The following is a 23,788-nucleotide window of genomic DNA, read 5'->3' as shown; positions in this document are numbered from 1 at the left end:
CCTTACTGCTGCTCTATCATCCTATTTTTCCAACTTAATTGAGGAAAATAAGAACAATCCAACATTTATTTTTGATACTGTCGCAAAGCTAACTAAAAAGCAGCATCCCCCAAGTGAGGGTGGCTTTCACTTCAGCAGTAATAAATTAATGAACTTCTTTGAGGAAAAGATCCTGATTATTAGAAAGCAAATTACGGACTCCTCTTTAAATCTGTGTATTCCTTCAAAGCTCAGTTGTCCTGAGTCTGCACAACTCTGCCAGGACCTAGGATCAAGAGAGACACTCAAGTGTTTCAGTACTATATCTCTTGACACAATTATGAAAATAATAATGGCCTTTAAACCTTCAAGCTGCATACTGGACCCTATTCCAACAAAAAAAACGGCCTATATCGAATCTTCCATTCCTCTCAAAAAATGTTAAAAGGCTGTTGCGCAGCGCCTCACTGCCTTCCCGAAGACAAACAATGTATACGAAATGCTTCCTGTCTGGTTTTAGACCCCATCATAGCACTGAGACTGCACTTGTGAAGGTGGTAAATTACCTTTTAAAGGCATCAGACCGAGGCTCTGCATCTGTCCTCGTGCTCCTAGACCTTAGTGCTGCTTTTTATACCATCGATCACCACATTCTTTTGGAGAGATTGGAAACCCAAATTGGTCTACACGGACCAGTCCTGGCCTGGTTTAGATCTTATCTGTCGGAAAGATATCAGTTTGTCTCTGTGAATGGTTTGTCCTCTGACAAATCAACTGTAAATTTCGGTGTTCCTCAAGGTTCTGTTTTAGGACCACTATTGTTTTCACTATATATTTTACCTCTTGGGGATGTCATTCGAAAACACAATGTTAACTTTCACTGCTATGACCCTGATCTCTCTTTTGACGAACATATCAAGACTGTTTCAAGGACAGCTTTTTTCCATCTACGTAACATTGCAAAAATCAGAAACTTTCTGTCCAAAAATTGCAGAAAAATTAATCCATGCTTTTGTTACTTCTAGGTTAGACTACTGCAATGCTCTACTTTCTGGCGACCCGAATAAGCACTAAATTAACCTCAGTTAGTGCTAAATACGGCTGCTAGAATCCTGACTAGAACCAAACATTTTGATCATATTACTCCAGTGCTAGCCTCCCTACACTGGCTTCCTGTCAAGGCATGGGCTGATTTCAAGGTTTTACTGCTAACCTACAAAGCATTACATGGGCTTGCTCCTACCTATCTCTCTGATTTGGTCCTGCCGTACATACCTAAACGTACGCTACGGTCACAAGACGCAGGCCTCCTAATTGTCCCTAGAATTTCTAAGCAAACAGCTGGAGGCAGGGATTTCTCCTGTAGAGCTCAATTTTTATGAAATGGTCTGCCTACTCATGTGAGAGATGCAAACTCGGTCTCAACCTTTAAGTCTTTACCGAAGACTCATCTCTTCAGTGGGTCATATGATTGAGTGTAGTATGGCCCAGGAGTGTGAAGGTGAACGGAAAGGCTCTGGAGCAACGAACCGCCCTTGCTGTCTCTGCCTGGCCGGTTCCCCTCTTTCCACTGGGATTCTCTGCCTCTAACCCTATTACAGGGGCTGAGTCACTGGCTTACTAGTGCTCTTTCATGCAGTCCCTAGGAGGGGTGTATCACTTGAGTGGGTTGAGTCACTGATGTGATCTTCCTGTCTGGGATGGCACCCCCCCCCCCCCTTGTGTTGTGCCGTGGCAGAGATCTTTGTGGGCTATTCTTGGCCTTGTCTCAGGATGGTAAGTTGGTGGTTGAAGATATCCCTCTAGTGGTGTGGGGGCTGTGCTTTGGCAAAGTGGGTGAGGTTATATCCTTCCTGTTTGGCCCTGTCCGGGGGTATCATCGGATGGGGCCACAGTGTCTCCTGACTCAGCCTCCAGTATTTATGCTGCAGTAGTTTATGTGTCGGGGGCAAGGGTCAGTTTGTTATATCTGGAGTACTTCTCCTGTCTTATCCGGTGTCCTGTGTGAATTTAAGTATGCTCTCTCTAATTCTCTCTTTCTCTCTTTCTTTCTCTCTCTCGGAGGACCTGAGCCCTAGGACCATGCCTCAGGACTACCTGGCATGATGACTCCTTGCTGTCCCTAGCCCACCTGGCCGTGCTGCTGCTCCAGTTTCAACTGTTCTGCCTTCGGCTATGTAATCCTGACCTGTTCACCGGACGTGCTACCTGTCCCAGACCTATTATTTGACCATGCTGGTCATTTATGAACATTTGAACATCTTGGCCATGTTCTGTTATAATCTCCACCCGGCACAGCCAGAAGAGGACTGGCCACCCCTCAAAGCCTGGTTCCTCTCTAGGTTTCTTCCTAGGTTTAGGCCTTTCTAGGGAGTCTTTACTAACCAACGTGCTTCAACACCTGCATTGCTTGCTGTTTGGGGTTTTAGGTTGGGTTTCTGTACACCACTTTGAGTTATCAGCTGATGTACGAACGGCTATATAAATACATTTGATTTGATTTGATGATTATTAATTATGAAATTATGAAAAATATCAATAACATTCCACCCATGAGGCCACTAGAGGGCTATTTTGTCATTTGACAACAGGAAAGGCCTATGACCCAGCCATATTCAGCTGTAATAGCTGAATGACCAGGTCAAATGTATGTAAATTAACAAGCTAAAACTTATCTTATTATTACCACATTATCATCACCTTATTCCGTGCTGTAATGTAAAGTCCTACCACAAACACACACATCATAAAGCACTTAGCTGTCTCTTATGACCAAGACTTTGGCTGTATTAACTGAATGACCAAGTCAAATTGAGCTAAATCAACAGTGTTTACCAAAACAGCCCCTGTGTGTTTGGGTGGGGCTGGCAGTGAAGTTCTAGAGGGTGTTTGTGTGTGTTTTATGCGACCCCTCTGAATAATAATCTCATTAACAGCAGTAATAAAGCAGTCAGATCACTGAAGTATAAACAGTTGTTTTACAGAGTAGCAGCGCCACTTCTGAGAATCTATTGATAATAACGAGAGGATAGCAGCCAGGGAAAGATCAAAACCAGGCCGTGGGAAACTTAAAAAAGACAGATCAAAGATGAATGTGTATCCTATCAATACACAGCCATCAGCATGGGAAAGACAACAGACCTGCCTGCCTGCCTGCCTGTCTGTCTGTCTGTCTGTCTGTCTGTCTGTCTGTCTGCCTCCTGTCTGTCTGTCTGCCTGCCTGCCTGCCTGCCTGTCTGCCTGCCTGCCTGCCTGCCTGCCTGTCTGTCTGCCTGCCTGCCTGCCTGCCTGTCTGCCTGCCTGCCTGCCTGCCTGCCTGCCTGCCTGTCTGTCTGTCTGCCTGCCTGCCTGCCTGCCTGCCTGCCTGTCTGTCTGCCTCCTGCCTGCCTGCCTGCCTGCCTGCCTGCCTGCCTGTCTGTCTGCCTGCCTGCCTGCCTGCCTGTCTGTCTGTCTGCCTGCCTGCCTGCCTGCCTGCCTGTCTGTCTGCCTGCCTGCCTGTCTGTCTGTCTGCCTGCCTGCCTGCCTGCCTGCCTGCCTGCCTGTCTGCCTGCCTGCCTGCCTGCCTGCCTGCCTGCCTGTCTGCCTGTCTGTCTGCCTGCCTGCCTGCCTGTCTGTCTGTCTGCCTGCCTGCCTGCCTGTCTGTCTGTCTGTCTGCCTGCCTGCCTGCCTGCCTGCCTGCCTGTCTGTCTGTCTGCCTGCCTGCCTGCCTGCCTGTCTGTCTGTCTGCCTGCCTGCCTGCCTGCCTAGAAATGTAGAAATGTAGAAATGTATATAATAAGGAATGATGTGCCCGTGCCCCACACAAATGGACTGATTGTTTGGAACAAACATTGCTTGCTAACCCTGTGCTATCGCTAATCCCATCAAACATCATGCATGCCCTGTATAAGGCTTATATAAAAGCAGAAATGCCAGAGTCTGTTTACCATTGTTTTGTCTTTGTTTGGTATTGCCGATCCGTTCAACTTACCACCTCTGAACTCAACTGGCTTGCTAGGTGAGTGTGTGCCAGTCATGTGGCTTTACCCACAGGTATCGCATGCCTCTCATTAATTGTTTTCTCTCGTTTCAGGGGTGTTTTGAAAGTTGATTGTAAGCGCTAATGTTTGTGTCTTTGTTTTCAATAACGTGTTATGTAAGCTATTGGCCATTGTTATGTTGCGTTTGCATTAAATCAACTTTTTATTTGTCACATGCACCGAATACAACAGGTGTACGTACACCTTACCGTGAAACTCTTACTTACAAACACTTAACCAACAATGCAGTTCAAGAAATAGAGTAAAGAAAATATAAAAAATTCTATAAAAAGTAACACAATAAAATAAGAATGACGAGGCTATATGCAGGGGTTACCGGTACCGAGTCAATGTGCGAGGATACAGGTTAGTCGAGGTAATTTGTACATGTAGGTAGGTCATAAAGTGACTATGCATTGATAATAAACAGTGAGTAGCAGCAGTGTAAAATCAAAGGGGGGGTCTTAAGGCTTGGGTGTAGAAGCTGTTAAGGAGGCTTTTGGACCTAGACTTGGGTCCTGGTACCACTTGCCGTGTGGTAGCAGAGGGTTCAGTCTATGACTTGGGTGATTGGAGTCTTTGACAATTTTTTGGGCCTTCCTCTGACACCTCCTAGTATATAGGTCCTGGATGGCAGGAAGCTTGGCCCCAGTGATGTACTGGGCTGTAAGCACTTCCCTCTGTCGCGCCTTACGGTCAGACTCCGAGCAGTTGCCATACCAGTAGGTGATGCAACTGGTCAGGATGCTCTCAATGGTGTAGTTGTACACATTTTTGAGAATCTGGAGACCCATGCTTTTCAGTCTCTTAAGAGGGAAAGGGTGTTGTCGTGCCCTCTTCATAGCTGTCTTGGTGTGTTTGGACCATGATAGTTTGTTGGTGATGTAGACACAAAGGAACTTGAAACTCTCGACCCATTCCACTAAAGCCCCGTCAATGTTAATGAAGGCCTGTTCGGCCCTCCTTTTCCTGTAGACCATGATCAGCTCCTTTGTCTTGTTCACATTGAGGGAGAGGTTGTTGTCCAGGCACCACACTGCCAGGTCTCTGATCTCCTCCCTATAGGCTGTCTCATCGTTGTCGGTGATCAGGCCTACCACTGTTGCGTCGTCAGCAATCTTAATGATGGTGTTAGAGTCAGGCTTGGCCACGCAGTCGTAGGTGAACAGGGAGTATAGGAGCGGACTAAGAACGTACCCCTGAGGGGCCCCAGTGTTGAGGATCAGAGTGGCATATGAGTTGTTGCCTACCCTTACCAACTGTGGCCTACCCTTACCACCTGGGGGTGGCCCATCAGGAAGTCCAGGATCCAGATGCAGATGGATGAGTTTAGTCCCAGGGTCCTAAGATTAGTGATGAGCTTTGTGGACATTATGGTGGTGAACGCTAAGCTGTAGTCAATGAATATCATTCTCACATAGGTGTTCCTTTTGTCCAGGTGGGAAAGGGCAGTGTGGAGTGAGATTGAGATTGCATCATCTGTGGATCTGTGGGGGCAGTATCCAAATTAGACTGGGCCTAGGATTTCTGGGATGATGGTGGTGATGTGAGTCATTACCAGCCTTTCAAAGCACTTCATGGCTACAGACGTGAGTGCTACGGGTCAGTAGTCATTTAGGCAGGTTACTTTCGCTTTCTTGGGCACATGGACTATGGTGATCTGCTTGAAACATGTAGGTATTACAGACTCAGTCAGGGAGAGGTTGGAAATGTCCGCGCATGCTCTGAGTACACATCCTGGTAATCCGTCTGGCCCAGTGGCCTTGTGAATGTTGACCTGTTTAAAGGTCTTGCTCACATCGGCTACCGAGAGCGTGATCACACAGTCGTCTGGAACAGATGGTGCTCTCATGCATGCTTCAGTGTTGCTTGCCTTGAAGCGAGCATAAAAGGCATTTAGCTCGTCTTGAAGGCTTGCATCACTGGGCAGCTCACGGCTGAGTTTCCCTTTGTGGTGCCAGGACAACAATCTCTCCCTCAACGTGAGAAGACAAAGGAGCTGATCGTGGACTACAGGAAACGGAGGGCTGAACACTCCCCCAGTCACATCGACAGGGCTGTAATGGAGCAGGTAGAGAGCTTCAAGTTCCTCTGTGTCCACATCACAAAGGACCTATCATGGTACAAACACACCAACACAGTCGTGAAGAGGGAACGACAATGCCTTTCCCATCGGGTGTCTGAAAAGATTTTGCAGAGGCACTTCAGATCCTCAAAAGGTTCTACAGATGCAGCATTGAGAGCATCTTGACTGGCTGCATCACCGCCTGGTATAACAACTGCTCATCATGCGACTGCAAGGCACTACAGAGGGTAGTGGTTATGGCCCAGTACATCCCTGGGGCCAAATTCCCTGCTATCCAGGACCTCTATAGCAGGCGGTGTCAGAGGAATGCCCTAAAACAAATGAAAAACTCAAACTGTTTTCTCTGCTAACACACGGCAAGTGGTACCGGAGCGCCAAGTCTGGGACCAAAAGGCACCTGAACAGGTTCTACCCCCAAGCCATAAGACTGCTGAACAGTTAATCAAATGGCTACTCTGAATATTTACATTGACCACCTTTATTATTTATTGCGTTGACTCCTTTGCACTGCTCTATGCACACACACTAGACTCTACTCACACCCTCACACGTAGTACACTGACACTCCAACACACACATACACACACACACTACATATGCTCACATACACAAAACACACACATGCATATTGACCCCCCCTCCCCACACACACACTCACAGGTAGACACACTGTCACATTCTTCACATGCTGCTGCTGCTTTGTTTATTATATATCCTGATTGCCTAGTCACTTTTACCCCTACCTACATGTACATACTGTATTACCTTAATTACCTCAACAACCTCATTCCCCTGCACATTGACTCGGTACTGGTACACATTGACTCGGTACTCTCTCTACCGCACCTGCTGTCTCTAACTCTGAATGATCAGCTATGAAAAGCCAACTGACATTTACTCTTGAGGTTCTGACCTGTTGCACCCACTACAACCACAGTGATTATTATCATTTGACACTGTTGGTCATCTATGAACGTTTGAACATCTTGGCCATGTACTGTTATAATCTCCACCCGCCACAGCCAAAAGAGGACTGGCCACCCCTCAGAGCCTGGTTCCTCTCTAGGTTTCTTCCTAGGTTCCTGCCTTTCTAGGCAGTTTTACCTAGCCACCGTGCTTCTACAGTACATCTGCATTGCTTGCTGTTTGTTGTTTTAGGCTGGGTTTCTGTATAGCACTTTGTGACATCGGCTGATGTAAAAAGGGCTTTGTAAATAAATTGGATTGATTGATTGATTGACGACTTGTGTATAGTCTCATTATTGTTTTTATTGTGTTCTATTTCCTTTTCATTAACCAAATATTTGCCTTACCTTTTAACTGCATTGTTGCGAATGGGATCATAGGTAAGCATTTCACTGTAAAGTATACACCTGTTGCATTCGGCCCATGTGACCAATACAATATACAACCAATTTTGATTGATTTGATTGATTTTATCTGTACAGTACATACATTTTCATTGGTTTTGGTTTTAGATGTGAAGGAATCGATGCAACATAGCCAGGGAAGAGCCAGGTTTGACTTGAGGAGGAAAAACACTTTCATTGTAAAAAGCTTCTAGGACCAACCCAACCACCCATGACTGAACACACACACAACCTTACTGTGTCTACTAGGGCAGGGCCACCTGGGGATGCATCAGGACACACGCACCCACTCACGTACATGTACTCTATGTATGTACTGTTCACATGCATGTACAACCTGCGGTTCTATTTTATGTCTGGCCTGACACATTCAGAACAAAAACAAACTCAAATCTCTCCTAACCTTCTCTTCATCCAACAAGTTCACACAGTCTCATGTCAGAATTTAAGGTTAAGTTAAGGCATTTACTCCGAAATCTTAAGGTTAGATGTTAACTCAGAATGGTCAAGGGGGATGGTAAATGTTTGGGACAAACTTTTTATTGCTGGATTCGAGCATGCAACCCTTTGCGGCAGAGGCAGATGCTTAAGGCCTCTCTACACACACACACACACACACACACCTTTCACTGACCTGTCAGTCATCCCTACAACCTCTCTAAAATCCACCACACGCTCAGCGAACTGCACCTTTAATCGACATCATTTTTCCATGAGCCAAACCACAAAGAAGAAAAAATTGATACTGTTCAATAATGCATCCAACATATCTATAATGAATGGGGCTTTTTTATTTCCCTCTATCAGCAAAGCTGAGGGGACTGAGGGTTTGGTTGGTTTGGCTGTTGGAGTTGGAAGAGGGCCTTCTCTTGGTGTAAAATAATAGATGGCTCTGTAGTTGTGTCACTCTCTGTTGGAGAAGACCCATAGTGAATGAAGGCACTGATCCTGGATTGCTGGTGACTCTAATGCACTCTCCCTGTCCTGTCCGCTCAGGTCTGGCTCTGGGTGCTTCCTGTCTGTTACATTGCTATGGGCCTGCCTGACAGCTCAAGGGCACAAAACATCACCTACTTCTCTGCTCCATTGCTGCTTTCAAAACCACCCAGGCGATTTATTTAAGTAAATGTAGGATCAATACTGATAGAGGTAACAGCAACATAAATAGGCTCATGCATTAGCAGCTAGCCTATTGATGCTTCAGTGGCTCCATTCTGCACATGTATTTACCTCCATCAAACAACACCCACCCAACAACAGATGATAGTCAAGCTACTCAATTTTCCTAATTTCAGCTACTGATTACTTACATCATTCTTTTAATATTTTAGCGGCAAGTAGCCTGGCGGGTAGGAGCATTGAGCCAGTAACTGAAAGGTTGCTGGATCGAATCCCCGAGCCGACAAGGTAAAAATCTGTTCTTAATCCCCAACAACTGCTCCCTGGGCATGGATGTTGATAAAGGCAGCCCCCTATACCTCTCTGATTCAGAGGCATTGGGATAAATGCAGAAGAATGCCTTCATTTGTACAACTGACTAGGTGTCCTCCATATTCACAAGTGTGTGCAACAGTATCTCGCCATCCCTTGACCTCCATACAGTGAGCTAGCAATTGGCCATATTATGTCCTCCAGTCAATTCCTAAGGCTAGGCTGTCTGAGTGCTAGTGGCTGTAGTATTGCTGGTTGGCTGTTAGTCATGACCATGCTTGGTGAGGACAGAGCAGGGTAAGGCTCTGTCTGTCTGTGTGTGTGTGTGTGTGTGTGTGTGTGTGTGTGTGTGTGGTCTGGTTCATTGCTGGGCATCCCCAGTGGCAAACAGTGACTGTGGCACACTGACAGGCCATGTCTGGAGCTGCAGGTAATTAAGCCAGAGCGCTTCAGAAGAGAGAAGGGGGTGGATGAGGGGGGTTCGGGATGGACAGGGTCCTGTGGCAGTGAGTAAGCACACCCCCTTCCCCCTCCTGCCCCCAGGGCTTACACGGCAAGAGGCGCGTTGCTACAGCCCAGGAACGAAAGGGCCCTTGCCTGCCTACCACTGCTGCTGACTAACTCCCCGGCTCCCAATTTGCTCTCATGAATAATACTGAGCAGCATGCTTAGTGGCACTCTGCTCCAGCGCTATGTAAAACTAATGATATCCTCCTCTGATGTGGATCCTCCTGAGGACGCATGATGAGATGAGGGTCATTCTTGCACTTTTTCTATTTTTTTTTATTCAAGTGGGTTAGTTGATGCATCTGAATGCTCATTTCCATGAGCGGGGAACAGGAATGAGGAGAGAGGAGATCCTGAGGGGATGCCAGTTAGATCTTAATCAGTTACAGCACTGAGACATTGATGTCTGAATCACAGAGAGGACAGAGAGAAAGAAGAGGATAGAGTGTGTGTGAGAGAGAAAGCGAGAGAGAGAGAGAGAGAGAGAGAGAGGGAGAGGGAGAAGAGAGAGGACAGGGGAGAGAGAAGAGAGAGAGTGGCAGAGAGCTGGCATGATGAGGAAACAGAAGAACTCTGTTTACTAACGGCTAAACAAGCTCCCTCTACTGACGATATAAATCTGAACGTGCACGTAAACAAAATAAATACATTTTCATTTGTCACATGCCTTGAATCTATGCTATCGTGCTCAGAAACCAGCTCCTTTTACTCTCTGTTTCGAACGTGCTAGACGGCCAGTTCATGTAGCCTTTAGCCGTACCCTTATCCTACTTCTCCTCTGTTCCTCTGGTGATTTAGAGGTTAGTCCAGGTCCTGCAGTGCCTAGCTCCACTCCCACTCCCCAGGTGCTCTCATTTGTTGACTTCTGTAACCGTAAAAGCCTCGGTTTCATGAATGTTAACATAAGAAGCCTACTCCCTAAATTTGTTTTACTCACTGCTTTAGCACACTCTGCCAACCCAGATGTCTTAGCCGTGTCTGAATCCTGCTTAGGAAAACCACCAAAAAGCCTGAAATCTCCATCGCTAACTATAACATTTTCCGCCAAGATAGAAATTCCAAAGGGGGCTGTGTTGCAATCTACTGCAAAGATAGCCTGCAGAGTTCTGTATTACTATCCAAGTCTGTACCCAAACAATTCGAGCTTCTACTTCTAAAAATTCACCTTTCCAGAAACAAGTCTCTCAAGTTTGCCGCTTGCTATAGACCACCCTCTGCCCCAAGCTGTGCCTTCGATACCATATGTGCATTGATTGCCCCCCATCTATCTTCTGAGCTCGTGTTACTGGGTGACCTAAACTGGGGCCATCCTACAATCTAAGCTTGATGCCCTCAATCTCACACAAATTATCAATGAACCTATCAGGTACAACCCCAAATCAGTAAACACGGGCACCCTCATAGATGTCATCCTAACTAACTCGCCCTCCAAATACACCTCTGCTGTTTTCAATCTAGATCTCAGTGATCACTGCCTCATTGCCTGCATCCGTAATGGGTTTGCGATCAAGCGACCACCCCTCATCACTGTCAAACACTCCCTAAAACACTTCTGCGAGCAGGCCTTTCTAATCGACGTGGCAGGGGTATCCTGGAATGACATTGACCTCATCCCATCAGTAGATGATGCCTGGCTATTCTTTAAAAATGCCTTCCTCACCATTTTAAATAAGCATGCCCCACTCAATTTTATTAAAACTAGGAATAGTTCCAGATCTGTCTGCCCATGACCAGCACAAAAACATCCATGTTGCGTTCTGCATTAGCATCAAATAGCCCCCGTGATATGCAACTTTTCAGGGAAGTTAGGAACAAATATACACAGGCAGTTAAAAAAGCTAAGGCCAGCTTTTTCAAACAGAAATTTGCATCCTGTAGTACAAACTCAAAAGGTTCTGGGACACTGTAAAGTCCATGGAGAATAAGAGCACCTCCTCCCAGCTGCCCACTGCTCTGAGGCTAGGAAATACTGTTACCACTGATAAATCCACTATAATTGAGAATTTCAATTAGCCTTTCTCTACGGCTGGCCATGCTTTTCACCTGGCTACCCCTACCCCAGTCAACTGCCAGGCACCCTCCACAGCAACCCGCCAAAGCCCCCACCATTTCTCCTTCACCCAAATACAGATAGCTGATGTGTAAGGGTTTTCCTGTGGTGAAGGAGAAGCGGACCAAAATGCAGCGTGGTGGTTATTCATGTTCTTTAATAAAGGAACTAGACATGAAATAACTAACAAAACAATAAATGTGGAAAACCAAAAACAGTCCTATCTGGTGCAAACACAGAGACAGGAACAATCACCCACAAACACACAGTGAAACCCAGGCTACCTAAGTATGATTCTCAATAAGAGACAACTAATGACACCTGCCTCTGATTGAGAACCATACTAGGCCGAAACATAGAAATACCCCAAAACATAGAAAAACAAACATAGACTGCCCACCCAACTCACGCCCTGACCATACTAAATAAATACAAAACAAAGGAAATAAAGGTCAGAACGTGACATGATGTTCTGAAAGAGCTGCATAATCTGGACCCATACAAATCATTCGGGAAAGACAATTTGGAACTTCTTTTTCTAAAATTATGTGCTGAAATTGTTGCAACCCCTATTACCTTATCTTTCATATCGTCTGAGATTCCCAAAGATTGGAAAGCTGCCGCGGTCATCCCCCTCTTCAAAGGGGGTGACACTCTAGACCCAAACTGCTACACACCTATATCTATCCTACTTTGTCTTTCTAAGGTCTTCGAAAGCCAAGTTAACAAACAGATTACAGACCATTTCGAATCCCACCTAGCCTTCTTTGCTATGCAATCTGGTTTCAGAGCTGGTCATGGGTGCACCTCAGCCAAGCTCAAGGTCCCAAACCACATCATAACCGCCATCGATAAGAGACATTACTGTGCAGCCGTATTTATCGACCTGGCCAAGGCTTTCGACTCTGCCAATCACAACATTCTTATTGGCAGACTCGACAGCCTTGGTTTCTCAAATGATAACCTCGCCTGGTTTACCAACTACTTCTCTGATAGAGTTCAGTGTGTCAAATCGGAGGGCCTGATGTCCGGACCTCTGGCAGTCTCTATGGGTGTGCCACATGGTTCAATTCTCGGGCCGACTGTCTTTTCTGTATACATCAATGATGTTGCTCTTGCTGCTGGTGATTCTCTGATCCACCTCTACGCAGACGACACCATTCTGTTTTCTTCTGGCCCCGCTTTGGACACTATGTTAACTAACCTCCAGACGAGCTTCAATGCCATACAACACTCCTTCCGTGGCCTCCAACTGCTCTTAAACGCAAGTAAAACTAAATGCATGCTATTCAATAGATCACTGCCCACACCTGCCCGCCAGTCCAGCATCACTACTCTGGACGGCTCTGACTTAGAATACGTGGACAACTACAAATACCTGGGTGTCTGGTTAGACTGTAAACTCTCCTTCCAGACTCACATTAAGCATCTCCAATCCAAAATTAAACCTAGAATCGGCTTCCTATATCGCAACAAAGCTTCCTTCACTCATGCTGCCAAACATACCTTCGTAAAACTGACCATCCTACCGATCCGCGACTTCAGTGATGTCATCTATAAAATAGCCTCCAACACTCTACTCAACAAACTGGATGCAGTCTATCACAGTGCCATCCGTTTTGTCACCAAAGCCCCATACACTACCCACCACTGTGACCAGTACACTCTCGTTGGTTGGCCCTCGCTTCATACTTGTCACCAAACCCACTGGCTACAGGTTACCTACAAGTATCTGATAGGTAAAGCCCCACCTTATCTCAGCTCACTGGTCACCATAGCAGCACCCACTCGTAGCACGCGCTCCAGCAGGTATATCTCACTGGTCAACCCCAAAACCAATTCCTCCTTTGGTCGCCTTTTATTCCAGTTCTCTGCTGCCCATGACTGGAACGAACTGCAAAAATCTCTGAAACTGGAGACTCTCATCTCCCTCACTAGCTTTAAGCACCAGCTGTCAGAGCAGCTCACAGATCACTGCACCTGTACATAGATGGGCTGTTTACAGATAGGCTATCTACATACCTCATCCCCACACTGTATTTATTTATTTATCTTGCTCCTTTGCACCTCAGTATCTCTACTTACACATTCATCTTCTGCTGATCTACCATTCCAGTGTTTAATTGCTATATTGTAATTACTTCGCCACCATGGCCTATTTATTTCCTTAACTTACCTCATTTGCACTCACTGATTATAGACTTTTTATTTTATTTTGTTATACTGTATTATTGACTGTATGTTTTGTTTATTCCATGTGTAACTCTGTGTTGTTGTATGTGTCGAATTGCTATGCTTTATCTTGGCCAGGTCGCAGTTGCAAATGGGAACTTGTTCTCAACTAGCCTACCTGGTTAAATAAAGGTGAAATTAAAAAAAAAACATTTTTTTAACATTGGCTACGGAGAGCGCAATCTTACAGTCGTCCAGAACTGCTGGTGCTCTCATGCATGCCTCAATGTTGATTGCCTAGAAGGGAGCATAAAAGGGATTTATCCCATCTGGTAGGCTCACGTCACTGGGCAGCTCGCGGATGGGTTTCCCTTTGTAGTCCATAATAGTTTGCAAAACAGGCAGCCACAGAAACAACAAAAAGGTGTACAGGAATCATTTATTAAACATTGCAAATATAGAAGCTGCATCTTTTTGGTGTTAAAGAAATGTGCAGCCACAGAAACAAAAAGCTATGAACAGTTAGCCATAGTAGCTAGAGGCTGTCACGAGAATAGGGCAAATCAAAGTCCTGGGGTTAAAAGGGATTGTGCGTCAGATAACTAGACATCATTGCCTTCCCTCCCGTTCACAGCCATTCTCTGATGCTTCAGGAAACATGCCCTTCTCTCTCTCCCCTCCCTCCCTCTCCTTTCTACCGCTCCCTCTCCCCCACCCTCTCCACTTGCTTCACAGGCAGGGCTACTCCATCTTGAGTAAGCATACTGCAGCAGAGTCGTCTCTAATACCACAGTGGGAGACAGAGCCAGGTAGCTTTTCTTTGTGTGTGTGTGTGTGTGTGTGTGTGTGTGTGTGTGTGTGTGTGTGTGTGTGTGTGTGTGTGTGTGTGTGTGTGTGTGTGTGTGTGTGTGTGTGACCAAGCATTGGAACCTGCCCTTCAAAAATGCAGGTGTCCCGGTCAGAGAACACCTGAAATTGTCCCCAACAGGAGGGGTGGATTCTATGGGACACACAGGACACTGTCCTCATCAGTCAGTGATATTATCAACAGGACCCAACCTCACAACAATATAATAATTGTAATGGACACTGAGGGTACACAAGATTGGCGGAAATTCACTACGACAATGATGACAGCAAGCTGCATTCAGGCTATTCTTTACTCTACTCACTGCAAAAATAGGCTACACTAATATTTATTTACAATTTTAGGTGTTCTCTGACTGGGACACCTGCATTTTTTAGTGGCTTAATGTGATATACATTAAGACAATTTACATTTTTGGTTAACTTATCTAAATAAATGCAATCTAAATAAAAAATCATGTTTCTTTCTATCTGGATGGTGTGCCTCAGTCATTCTCTGGTCATCCCTCCCTTCCTCTGTCATGTCTGTTTACATAGTGACAGGAGACGTTAGCTCTGCAAAGCTATGCTACCAAGTGGACATAAACGTATTCAGAACGTTTAGTGCTCAGGATTAATCAAATTATAATTCAATCATCTGATCAAACAGCAATTAGCATAATCACTTCTGGGGAAGGCCTGATAGAATGGAGACTGAAACAGATTTGACCCAGAGCAACACTTTAATGAGACATTTGTGGAATATCTTTGAAAATGTTACACATTTCTGGCCACAGAAATTGTGCCGATTTTTTTGCAAACTAATCAGGGCTTGTCGGATATGCCTCAACGCATCTAATAGTCAGCCGAGCAGCTAACAATCACTGGCTGAATAAGACAAACAGGCATCACTTCACACACTGAAACAATAAAACACACTAACCTTGTGTGTTGCTTCGTTTCAATTGGATATATTTAAATGTGCTAATTTAATGCATTATACTCAAACGTAAAGGAGGGACCTGTACCCCGCACGTTGACTTGGTACCGGTAACCCCTGTATATAGCCTCGTTATTGTTATGTAATTTTCTTGTTTTACTTTTTAATTGTATATATTTTTTTACTTTAGTTTATTTAGTAAATATTTTCTTAACTCTATTTCTTGAACTGCATTGTTGGTTAAGGAATTGTAAGTAAGCATTTCAAGGTAAGGTTGTATTTCATTTGATAAAGCTCTTTCATTAGAAGCATTTCTATGGACTGAAGACAATTGAAACGTCTGACAAAAGATAATTCAAACTGGCTACACAGCTTTTTTGCTTTTTCCATAATACTGGTGCAATACGACAACAATGTATACCATTGTCTTTAATGGGCTACATTGTATTGCAATATATTGTACTCAAGGTTATCAACTCTAATGTTATTCACCTACAGAATAAGAAGAATGTGATCTGTGTAGATGCATAAGCCACCTCACCTGCCTCCCACGTCAACTCAGGAGATCAATCACTTTTGCATAGCGGGATACCTGTCCCATGTGTTATAAATGAGCCTGACCTGGTGTGAGTGTGCGTGTGTGTAGAAAACCCCAAAGCCTGAGTCTTTCTGTAGAGGTCATTTGGCACTCCTTCCACTACCCCTGTGACAGACTTTAAAAATGGTCTCCCAAAAATAGCTCTGCAGTGTGTGTGGACGTGCACCACATTACATACAGAAACCCACCGGGCAGGAACCTCTTCGCCTGGCAACCCCTGTCTCCAGACCTGGCTACCCGGACACAGCCCTTATCTCAGGAAGGACTGTTGGCACTGTTGTTCTAATGCTTGTTCAAAATAGCAGATACGTCTATAGTACAGTGCCATGGTGATGTCCCAGAGGGCAAGAGTGAGCATGTGAGAACAAATCAAGACTTTAGCCGGAAACTTTATATGTCTACTGATGCTCACGCTGCTCCTGTTGGATTATGGATATATGGATGAAATGTCCATGGCCAAGTCTACAGTATACTGTAGGCTATGTGTGTGTGTTGGCTTCAGCACCAGTCCCTTTTTGACCTGACATGGTATATAACATACCCTCAAAGTCAAAACAACTCATCCTGTGTACTCAACTCGTCCTAAAATATGTACCTTTCAGGCCTCAATCTATAATGATATTGTAGCTGAAGGGGTATGCTGTATCTCAAAGGAAAAAGAGGGCCTATGAACAAGGAAAGCATACCCTTTCGCTAGATAAAATCTTATACAACATTGACAAACTGGTAGTTCTGAGAAATGCATGCTGCACAGTACAACAATCAAATGTAAGAAAAAAAGTCCAAGCAGGACACTTGTCTTGTGAATATACAGTAGGGCCCACAGTATCCCCACTTGTAGGCTAGCTGTGCCACATTTAGTTCAGCTCCTGCCTTCCTGAAGGGTCAGGGCATTAGCCACTGTCCCACTTTAACATGGAAACAGTAGCATGCCAGCTAAGTGGAAAACAAATGACGTAGGCTATCTACTAACTACTGTTGTTTTATTCATTGACAGATATAAAACAGCACCTGCCAGGAATAACCTGTGTGTGTGTATGTGCATGTATGTGGGAACCTTGTGTAATAGTTTACTTCCTTACAGTGTGTCAAACACCAGTGTGTAACACATGCTGACTCATTCTCTCTCTCTCTTTATCTCTCTCTCTCTCTGCTTAGTTGCACTCCATCATCTCCTTAAGCATTCTGGCCTGGGTTAAAAGAAACAGTTAACATTTCAATGTGCACACATTACCATATGGTTCAGTCTGTTCTGGATATAACAGCCAACTCCAAGCTCAGGGATATGTTAGGAGATGTCATGACATCCATCTTGCACAATGTTTTAGATATTGCAAATACTTGCCGTATGCTGATTTTTATGGGAAGGATGTATTTTATAAGGCTTTATTTTATAGTGCTGTTGGTATTTATCTATTAGGTCCTTTTTAGATCAAATGTTTTGCTGTTGGAGGAGTATTATCAAATATCACTTTATTATTGTGCGTGTGTGTTTGTTGCTGTGGCTCTGTCATACAGGCTTGGTTCTACGTGAACTGACAGATATATACCAAAGGACACCACCAGCCAGTTTCCCACTGGCATGAACATGACCTCCAAACAATGTTGTCTTCTGTTTTTACTAGTTAAATAATAATGATAATGCAATAATAACTGTTTATATACAAACTATTCAATGTCTTTCATAAGGTGACATTTAGAAAAGAGAAAAGACCCCAAATCAAATCTATGATTCCACAGATGGCGTTTGGAGTGCAGGTTTGTTGATCTCTGATATTTGAAACAATGACTGGAAAGTAATACACTATCTTGAAAAAAAATTATATTTGTATCTAGTACAGTAGGATTCAACACAACGGGCATCTGTGTGGGGATGTGTATGTAGATATTCCTGCATTTTGTGATAAACGACATCCATCATTGGCACGTACACTGAGTGTAAAAAACATTTTTAATTTTTTACCTTTATTTAATTAGGCAAGTCAGTTAAGAACAAATTCTTATTTTCAATGACGGCCTAGGAACAGTGGGTTAACTGCCTGTTCAGGGGCAGAACGACAGATTTGTACCTTGTCAGCTCGGGGGTTTGAACTTGCAACCTTCCGGTTACTAGTCCAACGCTCTAACCACTAGGTACAAAACATTAAGAACACCTTCCTAATATTGAGTTGCCCCCCCCCTCACCCAACCCCTTTTTCCCCTCACAACAGCCTCAATTCGTCAAGGCATGGACTCTACAAGGTGTCGAAAGCATTCCACAGGGATGCTGGCTCATGTTGACTCCACTGCTTCCCACAGTTGTGTCATGTTGGCTGGATGTCCTTTGGGTGGTGAACCATTCCACGCTCTTGTTGAGCGTGGAAAAACTCATCAGCATTGCAGTTCTTGACACAAGCCGGTGTGCCTGGCACCAACTACCATACCCCATTTAAAGGCACTTAAATCTTTTGTCTTGCCAATTCACCCTCTGAATGGCACAAATACACAATCCATGTCTCAAGGTAACTGAGACAATCGTTCTTTAACCTGTCTTCATCTACACTGATTGAAGTGCATTTAACAAGTGACATCAAAAAGTGACATCATAGCTTTCACCTGGATTCACCTGGTCAGTCTAAGTCTTATGTCATGGAAAGAGCAGGTGTTCTTAATGTTTTGTATAATTACAGGTACATTTACACTCAAAATATAATTGCCCTTTACTTCCACTCACCTGCCCCCATATGCAATGACAAAAACACAGCACCCAATTACTAAGTCAACATGTCTGCTATGATAACACCAAACCTGGGTCTCTCTCTGTGGAGATCTCCCAGATGGGTTGATTAAAATCTCTGTGGTCATGACAGCTTTATCAAGGTTAATCCTGTAGCCTGGTTCCCTGGGCTATTCCTGTTCGAAACGAGCAGTCTAACTGATAGTGACAGCTATTCAGATGCCAGGCCTAGGATAGCTTTAATCTTCTAAATAGGAATCCTCTTGTAGGCCAGCATAGATTAAGGCATTTTCCACATTGGAAGTCTTACTACTGAATGTGTGTTTGAATAAGATGAAAGACACAATTTGGTTATGTTCTGATGGCAAGACACTACTGTCTGTCTGAAAAGTGGTAGGGTGAATCCACACTGAGATGGTTCATGTTTGAATTAGCCGAGGTAGGGGGCAAATCCCCCCCCACACACACACACACACACACTTACACACAGTGATACTGAGTGCCAATTGAGGAGCATTGTTGTATATTTGCACTGCTTATTAGTGTCCAATTGAGCATGTGTCATATTTGCCCCCTGGCATTGCTGAGCAAAAACAACATTATGCCATTTCCCCAGTCTGTCTCTCCATGGATAGATCTGTTGTTCCCAATACATTTAATACTGATGCAACAGCACTGGAAAAGTGTCATTGACATCAACACTACAATGCTTTTAACTCGTTGCAACTGTGAATTGTTTATGATTGCAAATTGTATCCAAAGACAAGATGAGTTTGCACCTCAGTCTTGAAAACGGAAAGCAGCAAAAATATGCAACAGAAAGAGCCCTATAGATTCTGCAGATTTACATGGTCAAATGTCAGGCTGTAGTTAAAAAAATATAACATGATTTAACAACTTGTTAATAAATTGCTCCATACCTTTGCATAACTCAAATACTATAAATACACAATCTAATACATGATCTAAACCAAACAAATAGACATGAACCAAACTATTACTGATTGAGGTATTCAGTCCTTGAAAAAGAACAGAAACTTGGGAATAACGTATCAGAATGACAGACAACTTACCACCAGAGTAACATCTTTAAAACATGCAAAAATAACCTTCACATATCCTTTCTCTATCTACAACAATATCATAGAGCTGCAGGAGTGATAGGTCTAATCTGTGGGGAAGCACTTCCGGGGTCACCTGCACAGAGTGCGGCCTTGCTCAGACCCAGCCCACACTGCGCCAACACTCATTATCCATGTTTCCATAGAGACCACCTCAGGAGCATGTGCTGCTAGACCAGAACCCTAAAAGCCGTTATGTCTGGAATCCAATCTCGATCACTCTCCGTCTCTCTCTCTCTCTGCTCAGAAGAGCTAGGCTACACATTGTACTATTCTAATATAGGATAGTGCTGGTGATGGGGACGCTGGTTGGACATTCAAAAAAATACAAATCAGGAAGAAATAGAGCAATATGCAAAGTAGCCTGATATCATAAGAAACACTGCAGTATAAGACCTTTTCAATCTATGACATATCAGCCATATCTATGATTTATTGATTTAAAAAACACGTCATTTTTAAAGAAAGAAGCATATAAAATGAAATAATATTGTATTGTATATTATTGTATGCCATTCCTGCCCACAAAACAATAATTTCAACAACCTCAAAGATTGACAACGTGCCTCTTGCGTAAACTTAATCTGTCAACAAAGCACAGATCTTCAACATCAGCCATAGACTCCGCATGTATCATATCCACAGTGGTGTTTTCATTCAAAGTTTCCATGCTGAACGCTTCAGGAGCAGCCATTTTACAACGCCAAAGCCTGCATGGTCAAAACACACCATGTGAAGCCATTCAAAAGCTAAAGGAGAGATAGTGCTCTCAGCTCACACAAGGGTTTATTGTAACACATAATGGATTGATATTTGAAATGGACATCATACTATGGAACAGGGACTCTCTCTAGAACCAGTCAGTCCCGCCTCAGTTGTGTTAAAATGCATTTGTACACGTCCCTCACTGCATCACTGTATTTTCTGTGGCAAACCACTACCTCATTCAGCCCTTTAGCATTGCCACAAAATGGTTTTTCTGTCATCTTTGGTTGACGCATCTCTCTCCCCTCAGTTTACATTCATCTGTCCACTTTAATTTTAACCCCCACTCCATCCATCCATCTTTAAAAAGATCCTCTAAATGTCCAATTTGTCTCTGGATTATCCCCCCCCCCACAAACACCCCCAACCCGTTATCCTCCTCAACCTCCTTCTCCCCCCACCCCCCTCTCTCTCACACACACCCTTCTTGTACTCGCTAAGCGTTCAGGCAGCCCCAACCCAAAAGCACATTTGCCTCTTATCAAATCCATATTTTTAAGGAATTACAGGCCAATCACTTTTGCATTGTGTAACACAAAAGGATTGTGTTCAACTGTTTCAGGGGGAACACAGGGAAATGAGCGACAAGGGGCTTGCCTCAACTGTTTTTTAAAAATCCTGATGCCTCCATGTTTGTACTTCTAATATGGTGGGTGTAGCTCCATAAAAAAAAGACAGCACAAACTGAGTTGTTTCCTTTTTCACTATTATCTCACAGGATACCTTCTGATTTGATAGAAATAAAGAGATGATCTTATGCACATATTCATTCAGTTAATCAATGGAATATTTTAGTGAATTGTATTCTCATATAAAACATTAATTGGCCTATTAAATTTCCCATAGCAAATAAGCATGTTTTTTCCCTAATGAAAACCCTTTTAAAATATCAATATACCCTATGTGCCTAGGGGAAATCATTGCATTTTATTGTCACAATTAAGTGGCACACTATTTAAGTGTAATTCACATGTGATTATGCTGTTATGAATGAATATATAGATTTCCTAATTGTATTGATGCTAATATGCAAATGAGCTACGATAATAACTAATTGGAAATAATTAAAATAAAACAAAATCTGATATTACTTTAAACATGAAGTTACCCTTCCCCAAAAAATGTTTTATCAAAATATACACTCACAATCAATTTCATTAGATACAAATATGTGGATAATGTACAATTAGACAAAATTGAAATAAGGTTACTTATTATTGAAGTGTAACCTGCGAAATGTATCAAAACGATACCTGCATTTAGTTCATATTTTCAGATCAAGCCATCGCCATATACTGTAGCCTATGCACTATTACACTACTCTAGAAATGTTTTACTATAAAATATTATGTTCATCGCCCCAAAGAACAAAGTAGAGTCTAGTTTTTGTTCAGTGTTTTTAAATCAGTGTTTTCACATAGTTGTATCCAACTATAGGTATTAGGTAGCCAAATTAACAGGGATGTGACTGGCAGGCTCAGCTCAGCCAGCACCGCTTCTGCAGCCCAATCCAACCGCTCCTCAATTGGGCTCTCAGGACATACCAACAACTATTTACTATATAATTTCACCATAAAATAAGTAATATTATTCCGCAAATAATTAAGATGGGCTATATCTGGTAAGTTTTGCTCAGAGGAAAATTAACATTACATTAACATTTCCAGAGCATGTCTTTAATGAAGTTAATTTTAAATAGCACAACTTACCATTCAAGATGCACTGGAAAAAGATGACAGCCAATATCCACATGCCCCGCTCCGTTCAATATCCAAGCTATGCTTTTTCTTTTTTTCAATCCACACACTTTCTTCCTTAAGTTTTCTTTATATTTCTTCAATATGCCAGTTGCAATGAACGATGGTCTGTACAAATTAGTATCTCTCTCTCTCTTTCTCTCTCTTCGCGTTGGGAAGAGGAGGTATGAGCTTCTGGTGATTGTCTTATGATAAGAGCTTAGATCCAACAGTACGTCTCTCTTGAAGTGGCCACGCCGTGCCTTAGTGCAGCCTTCCCCGCTTCTGGGCGCGATGCTCTGCGGGGTACATGTGGGTCTCGCCTCCTTGAGCTCTGGTCCAGGTGAGTGCGGCTGAGTCAGAGCGGAGACTGGAGGCTGAAGACGCATACGACACGAGGAGGGACAAGCGCAATATGCACAGGTGGAATTCCCAAATGAAATTCAAAGAAAATAAAGAATTAAGTTAAAACAATTCGAATTAGTCTACAAAATAAAGAAAACACTATGAATAAATAATGAGACAAAAAAAGTTTCCAGTGAAAAATATGCATACATTTGGATTGGATAAAAAATTACGTATGAATTTGTAAGCAGGAAGCAATAGTTGTTAGCTGTACTGAAAACTCATTCCCCTTTCGCCGCCTCTCTCCATCCAGCAAGCAACAAGCACACGCATCTTCCCGCAGCCGTACAAATCACACTGGTCCCTGTGCTAACCTTCCCTGGCTCAGAGCATTATGGAATAACTCTCGCCTCCTCCTTCGCGGCCGCGGCCGCTTTTCTTCTTCATTGCCTTAAAGGTGCAGCAGTTCGCCACTCCACCCCTTGTGCTGTGCGCTAGATTGCATACAGGGGTTGCCTCCACTTTATGAGAGAGAGGATACCAAGGTGTCCATCATTGGTATACAAGGACATTATTATTGCCTACATTAAACTAATCGAGTTATAATTAGCCCAATGATTGTTGTAGATGCTATCTGCTAGGATATGGGTTGATGAGAAAGGCGTGATACATACCTGGCTAGACTGACATTCATTTTAGAAGAAAAAACCCCGAAATGATTTTAATTGGAGGACATCAAATCATGTCCTTTAATGTGTTCATGTGTTTTTTAATGTGCCCTGCGGGAGTGTTGGGATTCAGCCAGCCTTTGACTGCATTCATCAATTGACCTTGACGAATATGAGCAGAGGCCTCTCTTGCAGTAGGGGCATCGACAGCGGCCATGTCAGGAACCACGTGCATCAAACCGACTAGGGAGACCAAACGTAAGATTGGAAATGTATCCATTTGCCGATAGCTATGATACTACACACTCAAAATGGTCACTGAATAGATGGATAAGAATAGCCTTTACTGCAGTTTGTTAATGTGGAAGTAGGCTACCATAGCCTACTCCCCTCAGCCTCTCTCTTACCAGCAAAAAAACAACATGTTTTCTTCTGTCAT

General features: G+C 43.7%; 1 protein-coding gene across 1 annotated transcript in view; it reads right to left on the bottom strand.

Moving 5' to 3' along the window:
* LOC115105584 (cell adhesion molecule DSCAM-like) overlaps window positions 1-23,099 on the bottom strand; it is a 153,831-nt gene extending 130,732 nt beyond the window's left edge. Inside the window, exon 1 of the mRNA XM_065007353.1 lies at window positions 22,310-23,099. Coding sequence (XP_064863425.1) covers window positions 22,310-22,352 — 43 coding nt within the window. The 5' untranslated portion in view covers window positions 22,353-23,099. The remainder of the gene's footprint in view (window positions 1-22,309) is intronic.
* Between the last annotated feature and the right edge of the window lie 689 nt (window positions 23,100-23,788).

This window comes from Oncorhynchus nerka, linkage group LG22 (assembly GCF_034236695.1).
Source record: "Oncorhynchus nerka isolate Pitt River linkage group LG22, Oner_Uvic_2.0, whole genome shotgun sequence".
NCBI classification, from domain to species: domain Eukaryota; kingdom Metazoa; phylum Chordata; class Actinopteri; order Salmoniformes; family Salmonidae; genus Oncorhynchus; species Oncorhynchus nerka.
Note: the sequence above shows the minus strand (reverse complement) of the source record. Positions and strands in the feature narration are given on the sequence as shown.